At 57.1% G+C, this 17,795-nt stretch overlaps 1 protein-coding gene across 1 annotated transcript in view; it reads right to left on the minus strand.

Moving 5' to 3' along the window:
- Positions 1-8,548: 8,548 nt before the first annotated feature.
- The window catches only part of CALB2 (calbindin 2), a 107,610-nt gene continuing 98,363 nt past the window's right edge, over positions 8,549-17,795 (minus strand). The window contains exons 7-11 of the mRNA XM_073564360.1: positions 17,500-17,555; positions 17,307-17,346; positions 17,018-17,071; positions 13,482-13,553; positions 8,549-8,987 (exon numbers count right to left, since the gene is read on the minus strand). Of these exons, the coding sequence (XP_073420461.1) occupies positions 8,865-8,987; positions 13,482-13,553; positions 17,018-17,071; positions 17,307-17,346; positions 17,500-17,555 (345 nt within the window). The 3' untranslated portion in view covers positions 8,549-8,864. The remainder of the gene's footprint in view (positions 8,988-13,481; positions 13,554-17,017; positions 17,072-17,306; positions 17,347-17,499; positions 17,556-17,795) is intronic.

Here is a 17,795-nt window from a genome sequence, read left to right on the forward strand (position 1 = left end):
GGCCTCGCAAGGGGTCACTGCTCTGCCCGGGGTGGCTGCGGCCGGCGGGGGGGCGTGGCCTTGGCGGGCCCACTGCCTCCTGTCCCGCCTACCCCCTCAAGCAGCATAGTGCCCCCAAAAGTCAGTAGGGAGTTGTCGGGGTCCCCAGCCCGCTTACCTCCATCTGGTGGTGCGGGGGCTCTGGCGCTCCTTGGGAAGCCGGCGGGGGCGAACAGCAGAGGGCAGGGTGCGGTGGCAGTGGCCGTCCCTGTCCTCAGTGCAAAGACACCGCAAAAAGAAAAAAAAGTGGAGCCAGAGAACCCAGGAGCTGCTGCTGCTCCCAGGCTCGGGCAGGGCGTACTGAGTGCGCTCTGCTCGGAGGTATTTAAAGGGGCAGCGGCACTCTTGGACAAGAGTTGGAGCAGTGCCAGCAGCTCCAAGGAGCAGAGCACTGGCCAGTCAGGGCCCCCAGCAGGCAGGCAGGGGTACTGCAACACCAAGTCTGCTAATGTAAATAGTGGTCTATCTGGAAGTGAGAGTGGGAGTGAGATAGGAGATATTTTTGAAGAGCTGTTTGAGGACATAAATGGTGATGTGAGCGATATGGATGAGGGAGTGAGTGCGAGTGTGAATGTGGCAGTAAATGCTGGAGTGAGTGCCGGAGCGAGTGGAAATAATAAAAGAGTGAACGGGAGAGTGAATGAGGGTGCTGGCACAAGTGGTGGTAGTGGTGGGAGGGCTGGCCCGTCTGCCCCCCCATCCGCGAGGCCCCAACGTAATTATGCGGGGGTCACGGCTGGGGGTCGGGGTGGTTCCGGGGGGGTCTCCTCGCCTCCGGGCTCTGGGGACGGCAGTTTGCACCGCCGTTTCCTGGAGGCCCTCCAAAGGGGAGAAAGATCGATCATGGTAGAGGGGAGGACAGTGGACCTGTCTTTCTGGATAGAGAGACATGGCCTAGCAGCCTTCCAAAATCAAAGGGAGGGAGGGACTGTTTGGTCTCTCCCCACAGCCGGGCAGGGGCCGCCAAGAAGGAATGTGGTCCGTCTTAGGTGGGGGGGCAGTGAAGCTTGTCCACCTAGGAGCAAGGTGGTGGAGCTCCTCCTTAAGATGGGCTTCGGGGCAAATGACATCTTTGCCCTGATACACCCTTCGGCGTCCCGCTTCTTCGACGTCAGCTTCGTGCGGCCAGAGGGGCTTGAGCTCTTCTGGTCAAACTACGAGCTGGTGCGAGAAGAGCCCGGATGGCGAGACTTCGTGGCTCAAGCGGTGTCTCGCCAAAATTCCGTCAAGCGAGTGACCGTGGTTACATGTAACGAGTCACTCACAGGCGTGGACATCATGACGTGGCTTTCCCGTTACGGGGAGGTCACCGAGGTCCCAAAAAAGAACAGGGACGAGTTTGGCATCTGGTCGGGGGGCTGGACCTTCATGGTCAAATTGAAGGTTTCCGACGGCACGGTCACCCACATCCCTTCCTCGGCGTTCCTGGGAAGGGACAGGATCCTGGTCTTCTACCAGGGGCAACCGAAGGTCTGCCACAAGTGCGGCGACCCCACTCACTTCAGCGCCAACTGCAAGGTGCAGAAGTGCGCGTTGTGTGGTGGGGTAGGTCACCTGGCTGCCTTGTGCAAAGACATTCGGTGCCACCTGTGTGGTGACCTGGGTCACCCTCTCAGCCGCTGCCCTCGCTCTTTCTCTAATGCCGCCACAGGCCCGGTGGGGGGAGACCGCGGGGGGGCAACCCCCGGTGGCGCTGCTTCTGCTGTGGCAGGTGGTGGCGAAGGGGGAAGGGCTGAGGGGCCAGTGAGGAAGGGCAATGCTGCAAGGGGCCCCGCGTACCAGCGGAGGCAGGAAAAACGCCAGGGAGGTAAGGGACAGGTGGAGCCTCGGGCAACCGGGGTGATGCCTGCTCCTCCCTCCAGGCCCGTGGCCAAAGCCTCTGAGGCCCTGGGGGAGAGTGCGGTGAGTGAGGAGATCAGGAGGATGGAGAGAGAGGAGAAAGCGGCTGACTCGGACAATTCCTCTCAGTATGAAAGTGTTGATGAGGATGTCCAAGAGCAGCCTACAGCACCAGGTGGCAAAACCAGGCGTGCCAAGCGCAAAGCGGTGGGGAGGAAGGCTGACAAGCCTTCAAAGTCCCCCCCACCCCCGACCACAAGGGTGCATACGGAAGGGCCCGCTGACCCCCCTCTGATCAGACTCTCCAACCGGTTCAGCGCCCTCGGGGGTTCAGATGATGAACCGCAAGACGAGGGTACTGGGCCGGGGGCAACACCGGAGGGTCCTTCAGGGGATGGCGGAGTCCGTCCCTCAGGGGGCATTGCTCCTCCTGAGGGGGGGACAGACCTGGAACCCGGGGGCGAGGACACCGGGGGGGGTGGGATGGACACGTCGGGAGCTTCCCTGAAAAGGAAGGTGTCTGACCCCTCCCCAGGAGGAGGTAATAGCGGGGTAGGGAAGAAATTGGCCATCCAACTCGATCACCCATGATGGCTGAACTCGCCCCGTTGACGCTGGCGTCTATTAATGTCGCCAGCATTAAGTCAGATGCGGCTCGCTTCACGGCTTTTGATTTTTTCTCCCGGATTGAGGCAGAAATTTTATTCTTGCAAGAGACCAGACTAACAGACATGGGGGCCATCTATAAAGCACGGAGGGAGTGGAGGTGCGGGCCCTCATACTGGTCTCTTGCGGCCGAGCCGTATAGCGGGGTGGCAGTCCTTTTTAAGACTGCAGCAGTTGAATGCCGACGGGTTACTGAGTTGGAAATGGGGAGGTGCCTGATCCTAGATGTCTTCATGAGGGGACAAGAGCTCCGGCTCATCAACATCTACGGCCCGCAGTCCAAGTGGGACCGCAAATGTCTCTTCCTGAGGATCAAGCCCTTTCTTTTTACGAGCCGACAGGTGGTCTTCGGTGGGGACTTCAACACCATTACGAGGTCCCGTGACCGGGGGGGTCCCGGAGATCGCCTGGCTTATGATAGCGTCGCGTTGAATAGCATAGCCAGTGAAGCTCGCCTGGTGGATTCCCACATCCGGCACACCCCAGGTCACGGAGGTTTCACCTACCATAGGGGTAGCTGTAGGTCTAGAATAGACAGGTTTTTTTTGAAGGAGGACGCCATCTTTTCTGCTGTGTCCGCCGTTGAGGTGGAGTTCTCCGATCACTGTCTAATTTTCTTTTCTCTGAATGTTGCAGAGACTCCTCGGATGGGAAGAGGGCTGTGGAAGCTCAATTCGTCCCTGCTGGAAGAAGCGGAGGTGAGACAATCCTTCTAGGATTTTCTTCAGAGCCAGGTACCGCTGTTGGATCTCTGTAGTAGTAAGTCAGAGTGGTGGGAGATCTTCAAAAAGCGGGTGGCGGGGTTCTTCCGTCAGCTCTCGAGCCTCAGGAGTCTGAACAGGCACCGCTTGTACCAGGCTCTGGGGAGGAAACTCGAGCAGCTTGTCTCGACTGGAGGTGACCGAGAGGAAATCTCCAGAGTGAAATCTTTGCTCAAGAGGTGTCAGTATGATAGGCACACATCCTTGGTTTTTGAGAGGGACTTCGGGAAGTACCGCTCGCCCGACCCTTACAGAAACTGTAAGATGTCAGTGAATTGTAAGATGGTGACAGGACTGATCGACAGTACGGGGTCCCTGAACAGATCCAAATCAGGGATCCTGGAGGTAGTCAGATCCTTCTACTCACACCTCTTGGAAAAGAAGGATCTGGATCGGGACAGGATGTCGGCTTTCCTGGCTGAAGCCATCCCTGAGCCAGGGGGTGATCCCTCTCTTGGTGTTTTGGCAGAAGAAATCAGGGAAGAGGAAGTGAGACTGGCCATTGATGTGCTTCGGCTCAAGAAATCGCCAGGTCCGGATGGCTTAACATCTGAGTTCTATAAGACTTTTAGGGACTCCTTGGTCCCCCTCTTGACAGGGGTCTTTAATGAGTGTCTCTCCTCGGGCACTCTTCCCGGCTCAATGAGGAAGTCAGCCCTCATTATTCTGTCAAAGGGTAAGGATCCGTCCCGAATCGAGAACTGGCGTCCCATAGCGCTTCTCGATACAGACCGGAAGGTTCTGGCCAAGGTGCTGTTTAATCGGCTGGTGAAGTTTGCACCCCGGCTCCTTTCAGGGGCCCAGCATTGCTCTGTTCCAGGCCGCAGTACTTTTAGTGCTGTGCTCGGTGTCCGAGAGGCAGTGGAGCAGGGTAGGGCAGGTCACTGGAAGGGGTACTTGCTGTCATTAGATCAAGCGAAAGCCTTTGACCGGGTCAACCACGAGTACCTCTGGTCCGTCCTTTTGAGGTATGGTCTGCCTGGGAGGTTTGTAAAATGGTTAGAGATCTTGTACCAAGGGGCTGAGACTTTTCCGCTGGTGAACGGTTGGTCAGGTCGTCCTTTTGAGGTGGGTTCTGGGGTCCGTCAGGGCTGTCCGCTGAGCCCGCTTTTATACGTGTTCGCGATCGATCCCTTCTTAAGGAGGGTAGATCGTGGACCGTTGGCGGGAGTCGGGATGGACCGGGCGGGCTCTGGCTCCTCTCTGAGGGTGGTGGCGTACGCCGATGATGTTTCCCTGTTCGTATCCTCGAGAGGGGAGGCGGACTGGGTCATGTCGGAGGTAGTGCGCTACTCGGAGGCATCCGGGTCCATGATCAACCGGGATAAGTGTGAAAGTCTCTGGCTGGGAGGGGGAGATCCCAGTTTTGATCTCCCGGACACCCTTCTAGGGCCCCAGGCCACCGCCAAAATTCTAGGCATCGAATTTGGCCCCGGGGACTACCCCCAGCAAAATTGGGAGGGCAGACTTAAGATCGCCGCCCAAAAGGTGGACCAATGGAAGGGTTGGTCTTTAACCCTGAGGGAAAGGGTTGCCCTGGCTAAAGGCTATCTGCTACCTTTATTGATATACCTGGGCAGTGTGTGCATCTTGCCGGAACCTCTCTGGACGCGGGTCTATAGCCTGTTCTTCCAATTGTTATGGGGGAATAGGCTTAACCTAATCAAGAGGGAGGTTACATACCGTACGAGGAGACTAGGCGGGTTGGGTATGGTCAACCCGGTGGTGTTTCTAGTAAACACCTTTCTTAAGACTAACATCTCCAACCTCTGGCTAGAGAGGGCTCCTCCGTGGGTAGTCTCCTGCAAGGGTTGGCTTTGGCCTTTCTTCCAGGAATGGGAGACAGGAGGGCAGGTGAAGGACCTACGCACACCTCATGGGCATCTCCCGGCTTATGCTACCCCGGTTCTGAAGGTGATCCGCCGGTGGGGTCTGGGAATGTGGGAAATCAGGACCATGTCGAGGCAGTGCCTTGACAGGAGGGTCCTGTTGACCCATTTCCAGAAGCCCCTGGCCCTTAAGGATTGCCCAGGCCGGGATCTGGAGGTCGGGCTGGGGCTTTTAAATTCTAAGCGGATCCCCATGAAGTTTTGGGACTTGACCTGGCGTTGCTTCCACGGGAGGCTGTATGTAAGGGACAACTTGAAGTGCAGGAACTCCAATGACCGGGGTTGCCCTCGTGAGGAGTGTGGCGACGTGCTGGAAAGCATGAAGCACTTCCTGCTTCATTGTCCCTTTAATGCAGAGGTTTACAACAGGGTGGGTGCTTCCTTACGTTGGCCGCGGCTGGCGTCCCTCTCCTACGCTGAATGGGCCTATGGAGCGTTCAGATCCCTGGGTGGGCGGGACCCGTGCACTTTATTCCTAGTCAGTGCAGCGGTTAGGTTCCACACTTGGAATGCACGGTGCCTAGTTTCGACGCGGAAAAAAACCCTCCCAAGGGATGAGGTGGTAGGAAACATCTTGGGTGACCTGGTGAAGGTCCGTTCTTTGGAGTTTGAAAGGTTGGGTGTGAGGAAGGCCTCTTGGCTTTGGAGAGGCCTCTCCTTTTAAAAACGCACTCAAGGGAGAGCTAGCTCCGTGTGAATGAGGGTAGGGATAGCATAAGTTTCACTGGGTGTGTTAGGGACAGAAGTAGGGGCAGATAGGGACAGGGAGGGACAGGCACTGAGGGACAGATAGAGAGTTAGTTATGTTAAGTTAGGTAGAGTAGGGGCAGGAAGGGACAGGATTCTTTTTTAGGGGCAGAAGTAGGGACAGTCTTAGTTCTTGAGGGATAGAATGAATGTGTTAGTGAGGGATGGAGCCTCTAGAACCCCGTTTTCATGGTGGTGGGCTGGTGCATGCCACCTTAGCTTTTTGTTTTAAAAACAGGAAATATAATGGATATTGGGCTTACAGGTGCCAAACTTGGGCCTTGGGTATGCAAATGCTGTGTTTAGTTTGTATATTAATGCGTAAGTAGATGGGATGGTATTGAAAGGAGTTTTGGAAAATGTCTTTTGGTTGTGCTTTGGTAAAAGGAAAAAACATATAACACACGTGTTTTTAGTTAGAATGTGTGGATGGGGTGTAGTCAGGTTGGGAGGGGGGTGCATGGGGGGTGGTGGATGGATGACCGGATGCCAAGAGCAACATGAAGGAGCAAAGGAGCAGGGCAGGAGAAGTAGACTCTGCGGACCCTGGAAAGAGTTTTCATAGAAAAAAAAAAAAGGTGGAATCAAAAGGCCATAAACTTTCGTGGACCAGATTTTGCAGTGACAAGGCTACAAACTTGTAGGACCTGCGGTGCAAGGTGGTGGGAAAAAAAGGTGCCATGTGTGGGAGAGGGGAAAAAAAGGGAAAAAGAATAAAAAAGGAAAAAAAAAAAATAAAAAATGTTTGCTGTGTAATAGGAGGTAAGGTTTGTCGGCCAAAGTGGCGGAGTTCTTTTTTTTCCCAAGGCGGAAGGCCAGGAAAGGGTTATTTTCGTTTGTTTTTTGTAAATAGTAAAATTGTAAATAGTAAACCAGTAAAATCGGTGAGGTGTGAATGGGGGTGAATGGGGTGAGAGTGGGGAGAGGGGTTTATGTTTCTTTGTATTCTCTTTTAAGTGGATTCCTGCTGGGGGACCCTAAGCTGCCGAGCTCAGTGGGGGACAAGGAAAGGATTTGGACTTTCAGTTTTTTGCGCATGTTTTGCACATTTTATGTCTGTCTATGTTGGTTTTCTTTAGTTTATGTATTGTGGTTTGTTTCTGAGTGTAATTTTGATAATTTTGTAAAATAAAAGAGTTGGAGGATAAGACACAATGTAACTGCTGGTCAGTAGGGTCACGCAATGTGTCACTGTGATTATGTAGTGGTGGGTTCTCCTATGGATTGTGGTGTGGTGGTCCTCTGACTCCCCGTTGTATCATGGTGGTTCGACGTCCCTCCTTTTTATCATGGTGTGGTGGCCCACCGTCTCCCTTTGTACCGTGGTGTGGTGGTCCGCAGTCCAACCATTGTATCGTGGTGTGGAGGTCTGCTGTTCCCCCTTTGTATCGTGGTGTTCCGTCGCCCCTTTGTATCGTGGTGTGGCAGTCCGCCGTCCCCCCTTTGTATCGTGGTATGGCAGTACGCCGTCCCCCCTTTGTATCGTGGTATGGTGGTACGCCGTCCTCCCTTTGTATCGTGGTTTGGAGGTCTGCCGTCCTCTCTTTGTATTGAGGTGTGGAGGTCCGCCGTCCCCCCTTTGTATCGTGGTGTGGATGTCTGCTGTTCCCCCTTTGTATCGTGGTGTGGAGGTCCGCCGTCCCCCCTTTGTATCGTGGTGTGGAGGTCTGCTGTTCCCCCTTTGTATCGTGGTGTGGAGGTCCGCCCTCCTCTCTTTGTATTGAGGTGTGGAGGTCCGCCGTCCCCCCTTTGTATCGTGGTGTGGAGGTCCGCCGTTCCCCCTTTGTATCGTGGTGTGGAAGTCCGCCGTCCCCCTTGTATCGTGGTGTGGAGGTCCGCCGTTCCCCCTTTGTATCGTGGTGTGGAGGTCCGCCGTCGCCCCTTTGTATCGTGGTGTGGAGGTCCGCCGTCCCTCCTTTGTATCGTGGTGTGGAGGTCTGCCGTCCCCCCTTTGTATCGTGGTGTGGCGGTACGCCGTCCCCCCTTTGTATCGTGGTGTGGCGGTACGCCGTCCTCCCTTTGTATCGCGGTATGGCGGTACGCCATCCCGTTTGTATCGTGGTATGGCGGTACGCCGTCCCCCCTTTGTATCGTGGTATGGCGATACGCCGTCCTCCCTTTGTATCGTGGTATGGCGGTACGCCGTCCCCCGTTTGTATCGTGGTATGGCGGTACGCCGTCCCGTTTGTATCGTGGTATGGCGGTACGCCATCCTCCATTTGTATCGTGGTATGGCGGTACGCCGTCCCGTTTGTATCGTGGTATGGCGGTACGCCGTCGCCCCTTTGTATCGTGGTATGGCGGTACGCCGTCCCCCCTTTGTATCGTGGTATGGCGGTACGCCGTCCTCCCTTTGTATCGTGGTATGGCGGTATGCCGTCCCCCGTTTGTATCGTGGTATGGCGGTACGCCGTCCCCCCTTTGTATCGTGGTATGGCGGTACGCCGTCCCCCGTTTGTATCGTGGTATGGCGGTACGCTGTCCCCACTTTGTATCATGGTGTGGTACGCCGTCCCCCCTTTGTATCATGGTGTGGTACGCCGTCCCCCCTTTGTACTGTAATGTGGTTCTCCGCCCCCCCACCCCGTATTAATGACGACTCCGCACTCAGAATTTCTCATTTTCTTTATTCTTTAGTAAATCAGGAGAAGAAGCAAAAACCAAGAAAAAGACAAGAATCTGAGATCATCTGCGGAAACGAAATCATGGGGGCCGAGCCTGGCCGCAGGGTGGGGGGCATGTGAGAGCGGCCAAAGGGCGAGTGGGGGAACTGCTGGAGGAGACACCACGGGGCGCTGGAGAGAAGGGGGCAGTGCCGGGATCAGGACTGGGGGTCTCTTGCCCGTCTCACATCCCAGCAGTCTCTTCTTGTCTCTGGTGAGGGGGTCCGGGGGTCCGTGCGGTGAGGTCAGCAGGGGCGCAGTTATTTCATGGAGGGCGACTCGTTGCACAACACAATCTCCAGCTCCTTGCGGTACAGACGGCCGGCGTCACACAGCGACATGATGCTCTGCCGATAGCCGGTGAGACTCTGAATGTTCATGACCTGCAAGACAGGGACCCTCATCATCACAGCACAGCGACACTCATCCCCGGACAGGACAGGGACCCTCATCATCACAGCGACCCTCATCATCCCCGGACAGGGACCCTCATCATCACAGCACAGCGACACTACTCATCCCCGGGCAGGGACCCTCATCATCCCCGGACAGCGACCCTCATCATCCCCGGACAGCGACCCTCATCATCCCCGGACAGGGACCCTCATCATCCCCGGACAGCGACCCTCATCATCCCCGGACAGGGACCCTCATCATCCCCGGACAGCGACCCTCATCATCCCCGGACAGCGACCCTCATCATCTCCGGACAGGGACCCTCATCATCACAGCACAGCGACCCTCATCATCCCAGGACAGGGACCCTCATCATCACAGCACAGCGACCCTCATCATCCCAGGACAGGGACCCTCATCATCACAGCACAGCGACCCTCATCATCCCCGGACAGCGACCCTCATCATCTCCGGACAGGGACCCTCATCATCACAGCACAGCGACCCTCATCATCCCAGGACAGGGACCCTCATCATCACAGCACAGCGACCCTCATCATCCCCGGACAGGGACCCTCATCATCACAGCACAGCGACCCTCATCATCCCCGGACAGGGACCCTCATCATCACAGCACAGCGACCCTCATCATCCCAGGACAGGGACCCTCATCATCACAGCACAGTGACCCTCATCATCCCAGGACAGAGACCCTCATCATCACAGCACAGCGACCCTCATCATCCCCGGACAGCGACCCTCATCATCTCCGGACAGGGACCCTCATCATCACAGCACAGCGACCCTCATCATCCCAGGACAGGGACCCTCATCATCACAGCACAGCGACCCTCATCATCCCCGGACAGGGACCCTCATCATCCCCGGACAGGGACCCTCATCATCCCCGGACAGCGACCCTAATCATCCCCGGACAGCGACCCTCATCATCCCCGGACAGCGACCCTCATCATCACAGCACAGCGACCCTCCTCATCCCCGGACAGGGACCCTCATCATCCCCGGACAGCGACCCTCATCATCCCCGGACAGGGACCCTCATCATCTCCGGACAGGGACCCTCATCATCCCCGGACAGCGACCCTCATCATCCCTGGACAGCGACCCTCATCATCACAGCACAGCGTCCCTCATCATCCCCGGACAGGGACCCTCATCATCACAGCACAGCGACCCTCATCATCCCCGGACAGGGACCCTCATCATCCCCGGACAGGGACCCTCATCATCCCCGGACAGCGACCCTCATCATCCCTGGACAGCGACCCTCATCATCACAGCACAGCGACCCTCCTCATCCCCGGACATCGACCCTCATCATCCCCGGACAGCGACCCTCATCATCACAGCACAGCGACACTACTCATCCCCGGACAGCGACCCTCATCATCACAGCGACCCTCATCATCCCCGGACAGCGACCCTCATCATCCCCGGACAGTGACCCTCATCAGCACAGCGACACTCCTCATCCCCGGACAGCGACCCTCATCATCCCCGGACAGTGACCCTCATCATCACAGCACAGCGACACTCCTCATCCCCGGACAGGGACCCTCATCATCCCCGGACAGCGATCCTCATCATCCCCGGACAGGGACCCTCATCATCCCCGGACAGGGACCCTCATCATCCCCGGACAGTGACCCTCATCATCACAGCACAGCGACCGTCATCATCCCCGGACAGGGACCCTCATCATCCCCGGACAGCGACCCTCATCATCCCCAGACAGCAACCCTCATCATCCCCGGACAGCGACCCTCATCATCACAGCACAGCGACCCTCATCATCCCCGGACAGGGACCCTCATCATCCCCGGACAGCGACCCTCATCATCCCCGGACAGGGACCCTCATCATCCCCGGACAGCGACCCTCATCATCCCCGGACAGGGACCCTCATCATCCCCGGACAGCGACCCTCATCATCACAGCACAGCGACACTCCTCATCCCCGGACAGCGACCATCATCATCCCCGGACAGCGACCCTCATCATCCCCGGAGAGCGACCCTCATCATCATAGCACAGCGACACTCCTCATCCCCGGACAGCGACCCTCATCATCCCCGGACAGCGACCCTCATCATCCCCGGAGAGCGACCCTCATCATCCCCGGACAGCAACCCTCATCATCCCCGGACAGCGACCCTCATCATCCCCGGACAGCGACCCTCATCATCCCCGAACAGCGACCCTCATCATCCCCGGACAGCGACCCTCATCATCACAGCACAGCGACCCTCCTCATCCCCGGACATGGACCCTCATCATCACAGCGACCCTCATCATCCCCGGACAGGGACCCTCATCATCCCCGGACAGCGACCCTCATCATCCCCGGACAGTGACCCTCATCATCACAGCACAGCGACACTCCTCATCCCCGGACAGGGACCCTCATCATCCCCGGACAGCGACCCTCATCATCCCCGGACAGCGACCCTCATAATCCCCGGACAGCGACCCTCATCATCCCCGGACAGGGACCCTCATCATCCCCGGACAGGGACCCTCATCATCCCCGGACAGCGACCCTCATCATCCCCCGACAGCGACCCTCATCATCCCCCGACAGCGACCCTCATCATCCCCCGACAGCGACCGTCATCATCACAGCACAGCGACATTCATCATCACAGCACGGCAACCCTCATCATCCCCGGACAGTGACCCTCATCATCCCCAGACAGCGACCCTCATCATCTCCGGACAGCGACCCTCATCACATCACAGCACAGTGACCCTCATCATCACAGCACAGCGACCCTCATCATCCCCGGACAGTGACCCTCATCATCCCCAGACAGTGACCCTCATCATCCCCAGACAGCGACCCTCATCATCTCCGGACAGCGACCCTCATCACATCACAGCACAGCGACCCTCATCATCCCAGGACAGCGACCCTCATCATCACAGCACAGCGACCCTCATCATCACAGCACAGCGACCCTCATCATCACAGCACAGCGACCCTCATCATCCCCGGACAGCGACCCTCATCATCCCCGGACAGCGACCCTCATCATCCCCGGACAGCGACCCTCATCATCCCCGGTCACTGACCCTCATCATCCCCGGACAGCGACCCTCATCATCCCCGGACAGCGACCCTCATCATCCCCCGACAGCGACCCTCATCATCCCCCGACAGCGACCGTCATCATCACAGCACAGCGACCTTCATCATCACAGCACGGCAACCCTCATCATCACAGCACGGCGACCCTCATCATCCCCGGACAGTGACCCTCATCATCCCCAGACAGCGACCCTCATCATCTCCGGACAGCGACCCTCATCACATCACAGCACAGCGACCCTCATCATCCCAGGACAGCGACCCTCATCATCACAGCACAGCGACCCTCATCATCACAGCACAGCGACCCTCATCATCACAGCACAGCGACCCTCATCATCACCGGACAGGGACCCTCATCATCCCCGGACAGCGACCCTCATCATCCCCGGACAGCGACCCTCATCATCCCCGGTCACTGACCCTCATCATCCCCGGTCACTGACCCTCATCATCCCCGGACAGCGACCCTCATCATCCCCCGACAGCGACCCTCATCATCCCCGGACAGCGACCCTCATCATCCCCGGACAGCAACCCTCATCCCCTGATAGCGACCCTCATCATCCCCGGACAGCGACCCTCATCATCACAGCACAGCGACCCTCATCATCACAGCACAGTGACCCTCATCATCACAGCACAGCGACCCTCATCATCCCCCGACAGCGACCCTCATCATCCCCCGACAGCGACCGTCATCATCACAGCACAGCGACCTTCATCATCACAGCACGGCAACCCTCATCATCCCCGGACAGTGACCCTCATCATCCCCCGACAGCGACCCTCATCATCACAGCACAGCGACCCTCATCATCACCGGACAGGGACCCTCATCATCCCCGGACAGCGACCCTCATCATCCCCGGACAGCGACCCTCATCATCCCCGGTCACTGACCCTCATCATCCCCGGTCACTGACCCTCATCATCCCCGGACAGCGACCCTCATCATCCCCCGACAGCGACCCTCATCATCCCCGGACAGCGACCCTCATCATCCCCGGACAGCGACCCTCATCCCCGGATAGCGACCCTCATCATCCCCGGACAGCGACCCTCATCATCACAGCACAGCGACCCTCATCATCACAGCACAGCGACCCTCATCATCACAGCACAGCGACCCTCATCATCCCCCGACAGCGACCCTCATCATCCCCCGACAGCGACCGTCATCATCACAGCACAGCGACCTTCATCATCACAGCACGGCAACCCTCATCATCCCCGGACAGTGACCCTCATCATCCCCAGACAGCGACCCTCATCTCCATCCAGCGACCCTCATCACATCACAGCACAGCGACCCTCATCATCCCAGGACAGCGACCCTCATCATCACAGCACAGCGACCCGAGAAACTCACCTTTTTGTTCTTTTCAAAAAAATCCTTCAGTAATGCGTCCAGCTCGTGTTCATCTATGTACCCGTTCCCATCCTGCAACAAGAGTCGGACATCAGACGTCTTACACCTGTCCGGACGACCCCGCTTCCTCCGCCCCTTCCCTGAGGGTCCCGCTTCCTCTGCCCCTGCCCTGACGGCCCCGCTTTCTCCACCTCTGCCATGAGGGCCCCGCTTCCTCCGCCCCTGCCCTGACGGCCCCGCTTCCTCCGCCCCTGCCCTGACAGCCCCGCTTCCTCCGCCCCTGCCCTGACGGCCCCGCTTCCTCCAACCCTGCATTGACGGCCATGCTTGCTCCGCCCCTGCCCTGATTCCTCTGTCCCTGTACCGACGGCCCCGCTTCCTCTGCCCCTGCCATGATGGCCCCGATTCCTCCGCCCCCGCCATGACATCCCCCGCTTCCTCCGCCCCTGCTCTACTAGCCCTGCCCCCTCTCCCTGATGGCCTTGCACCCTCTGCTCTACCCTCTCTGCCACTGCGTCATCCACCCATGTGTTTTGAATTCTCTTTCTGGCCTCCCTCCGGTGGTTACTGAAGGTAGTGGAGCTGGTCAGAGCGACAGAGGTGTTCCGAGTTCTCTTTCTTTGCTCCCTCTGGTGGTTACTGGAGGTAGTGGAACTGGTCAGATTGACAGAGGCTTGTCACCTGATAATGATGATTGGAGATCTGGGGTTTCTGACTGGTTTATTTAAGGCTAGTTTCACACTAGCGTTTTTGAGCGCAGCGACGGCCTGCGCACGGCCGCCGCTAAGCCCCGCCCCCTGCCGCGCCTCCGCCGCTAGCTCCGCCTACCGGCGCATGACGCTGCATGCGTCCTGCGTCCCCTATCTTTATCACTGGGGGCGCAGGCCGTGCGCAGTATGCGTTTGGCGGCGCATGCGCCTTTTTGACGGTGCGCCGGCGCAACCAAACTGCAGCAGGTTGCGTTTGGCGCAGGTCGGCGCACCGTCAAAAGGACGCATGTGCCGCCAAACGCATACTGCGCACGGCCTGCGCCCCCAGCGATAAAGATAGGGGATGCAGGACGCATGCAGCGGCAGGGGGCGGGGCTTAGCAGCGGCCATGTGCAGGCCGTCGCTGCGCTCAAAAACGCTAGTGTGAAACTAGCCTAAGACAGTTGACTTCCTTCAATCCCTGCTGGTGATTTTCTCCCTGTGCCTTCTGAGGTCTGATGTCTCCTGCTCTGTTCCTGCATGGTTCAGCTAAGTGGCTCATTTGCTAATCTTTTTGCATTTGATCTGGTTTTGTCTATCTCTGCTTTGTGCGGGTCAGCCAGCTCCTGCTGGGGCTGTGCTGAATCACCGCCCATATGTTACTGCTTGTGCTGCCAGTTTGTTTTGTCCCGTTATATTGGTCTGTTTGCTTTGCTTTCAGTATATACCAGAGTGCTGATTTAGTGGGGGCGAAGTCGTGTGACTTCAGTGTTTTTTGTGTATCAGACGTGTTGGATTTTTTAGGGTTTTTGCGTGATTGCAGACAGTGTCTTTCCTGTCCTGTCTAGTCAGTGTGGGCCCCATCATTTGCTCAGTCTATTTTTCTGCCTGCGTTTGTGTTTTCATCTGGTCTCACAGACAATATATGTTTGGGGGCTGTCTATTCCTTTGGGGTCTGCTCTGGAGCAGATTAGATTTCACCTTTCTTTCTTTAGGCTGTTAGTTCTCCGGCTGTGCCGAGGCATCTAGGGCATTGAAGGTACTCCCCATGGCTACTGCTAGTTGTGTGGACAGGATCAGGGGTCTGCAATCCGCTTAGTCTCCAACCTCTCTGGTTTTCTGTGGCTTAGCCTGTGTTAGGGATGGCGGAACGCATTAAATATAAAGTAATAGTACGTTCGCCGCCCGGGGTCCACCGTGCAGAGGTGTTAAACTGCTGCTTTATAATAGCAGACGCACAATATGGCGGTATATCGCACACGGGTTGAACGTCACCCGGTGTGCACTGGGCGTACTCTGTTATATTCACAGAGTCACCTTAAGGCATAAACATAAATGCCGAGCCTGGTGACCTCACAGGTCTCAGCGGTGTGCATGCGCGGTATATGGTCACAGGATTCGGGCCCAAGACACAGGGTCGATGTCCGTCTAAACCTATCGTGCGTGCGGCGTCGCTACTGCGGACGCCCACAAGTGCTGCTGATTGCAGTACTAACTCAGCCGCTATGCGACAGTACCCAGGAGGGGAGCACTGTCGGACGTTAGCTCTGTGTAGATGAGCACTGTGGCTTGTATCATGCCACTGACTGGCGCTGACTCTAAGGCTAAGCCCCTATCCACACACGTAATATCAGAGGGAGGGGATCTTAATGAGTCATTCGCAGGTTCATGCATCCGTCATCATTCACACAGTAGCAATTAGAGACTACACTAGCGCATGGCCGAGCGGCCATGCGGACCTTTTATAGCTGTGTGGGACCTTCCAGATCTCTGGGATGGACCAATCAGATCCGGAGAAGGACCTGAGCACGTGACTCGCGACCTCCAATGGGAGGTCGTCTCGTGAGCATGCCCAGTAGCGTGACGAGAGGACTTAGCCTCTGGAGTGGCTTGCTGCAGGGCAGCCTGCGCTGCTATTGCTGACCCAGAGGTGGCAGCAACAACCAGTCCTACTGGTCTGAGCAGAGCGTCTGGGACGCCGAGACTGCTGTGCAGGCTCCTGAGCGGTCGGAGAAGAATGGGAGGCCGCAGGATGCAAGGCTCTGGATTCCCACTGCAGGAACCCGACGCCTAAAGGCCCCGTCACACATATCAATCTCACCAGCGAGATCGCTGTGTGTGTCAGCGACCGGCCCCCCTGCCGGTATCGCTGCAAGAAACCTCTGGACATTTTTTCGTCGATGATCTCCCGCTGGCCAGCACGCATCGCTGCGTGTTATAGGCGGGAGACCAGCGATCAGGTGTACTAGGATGTAAAAAATATAAAAAATATTGTTTTTCTCACCTTCCGACGTCCCGCACAGCATTCCCGCCTCTCTCCACGCTCCCGGTCCCAGTAATCCTTTGCAAGAATGACCGCAAGACTTCGCGATCCCGCAAGAACGGACGTCATCACGGTAATTCTCGCAAAGCATCACTGGGACCGGAGCGTGAAGAGAGGCCGGAAGGCTGCGCGGGACGTCGGAAGGTGAGAATAACAATATTTTTTATTTTAATTCTATTTTTGACATGAATATGGCATCAGCGCTAACGAACACAGCGAGGCCGCGCGCGCGGCGTTGCTGTGCTGATCGCTGGTGAAGCTGTCTGTGTGACAGCTCACCAGCGATCACATAGCGACTCACCAGCGATCCTGACAACTTGATATCGTCGGGATCGCTGGTAAGTCGCTATGTGTGACTCCAGCTTAACAGCCTGGTCCTGTTATCCTCCTCGGTGACCCATAACACCCATGCCTTGCTGTCCCTGCCCTTCTGCCCCCGCCCCCTCTACTGCGCCTGCCCTTCTGACCCCGCCCCCTCTGCCCTTCTCACTCCGCCCCCTCCACCCCGCTGGCCATTTCATCACCTTGTCGTAGAAACTGAATATGGCGTTGAATTCCTGGCAGCTCAGCTTCATTCCCTGAAAGACGACAGGACAAGGGTTCAGTGCATGTGACCTCCCGTCAGACCCCCCCACAGTTAGGGGAGACCCCACCCCGGCAAGAGTCACAATGTCCGGACACTGCAGACAGTACAGCCTCCAAACACATCGAGAGCTGTAGGCACCACTCTCTACTGCCCCCAGGGGTTGTCAGGGCATATGTTGCCATGCCCCCCGTAGTCGTGACCCCTGGAATATGAGGGATCTTTCATACCTGAAATTTCAGTAGGAAATTTTCCTGCACAGGAAGCAGCCTGTAATACAGGAGGTAATGGTCAGAGCACAGAAACCTCCTTATCAGCACTGTCACTTTAATGAGACTAATCCTCCCACATCCTACCACCAATGTGGGCAGCTCTGTAGGGGGCGCTCACAACTAGGAGCGTGTGATCCCGGCCTCCCGTTACCTGGACATCTCCGACAGGCAGAGCTTCCCGTCCCCATTCAGATCAAACATGCGGAGCTGCAAAACACGACATTAGAGTGTGAGCTCTGTGGCTCCAGGTACGAGCACCGGCCACCAACCTCGGTCTGCAGATTTACGAAGCGTCCGCCGGACGGTGGGCGGCACAATGTGCACATGGATCACCCTGCATCTACTCTGTACACTACTTGAACTCCCTAATAGAGGGGTGTACTCACTATGATAGGGGTGTACTCGCTACAGTTGGGGTCACCTTGCTGCGCTGTAATCGGGATGTGC

The sequence above is a fragment of the Dendrobates tinctorius genome, unplaced genomic scaffold (assembly GCF_039654945.1).
Source record: "Dendrobates tinctorius isolate UK_male_01 unplaced genomic scaffold, ASM3965494v1 ptg000450l, whole genome shotgun sequence".
Lineage (NCBI taxonomy): Eukaryota > Metazoa > Chordata > Amphibia > Anura > Dendrobatidae > Dendrobates > Dendrobates tinctorius.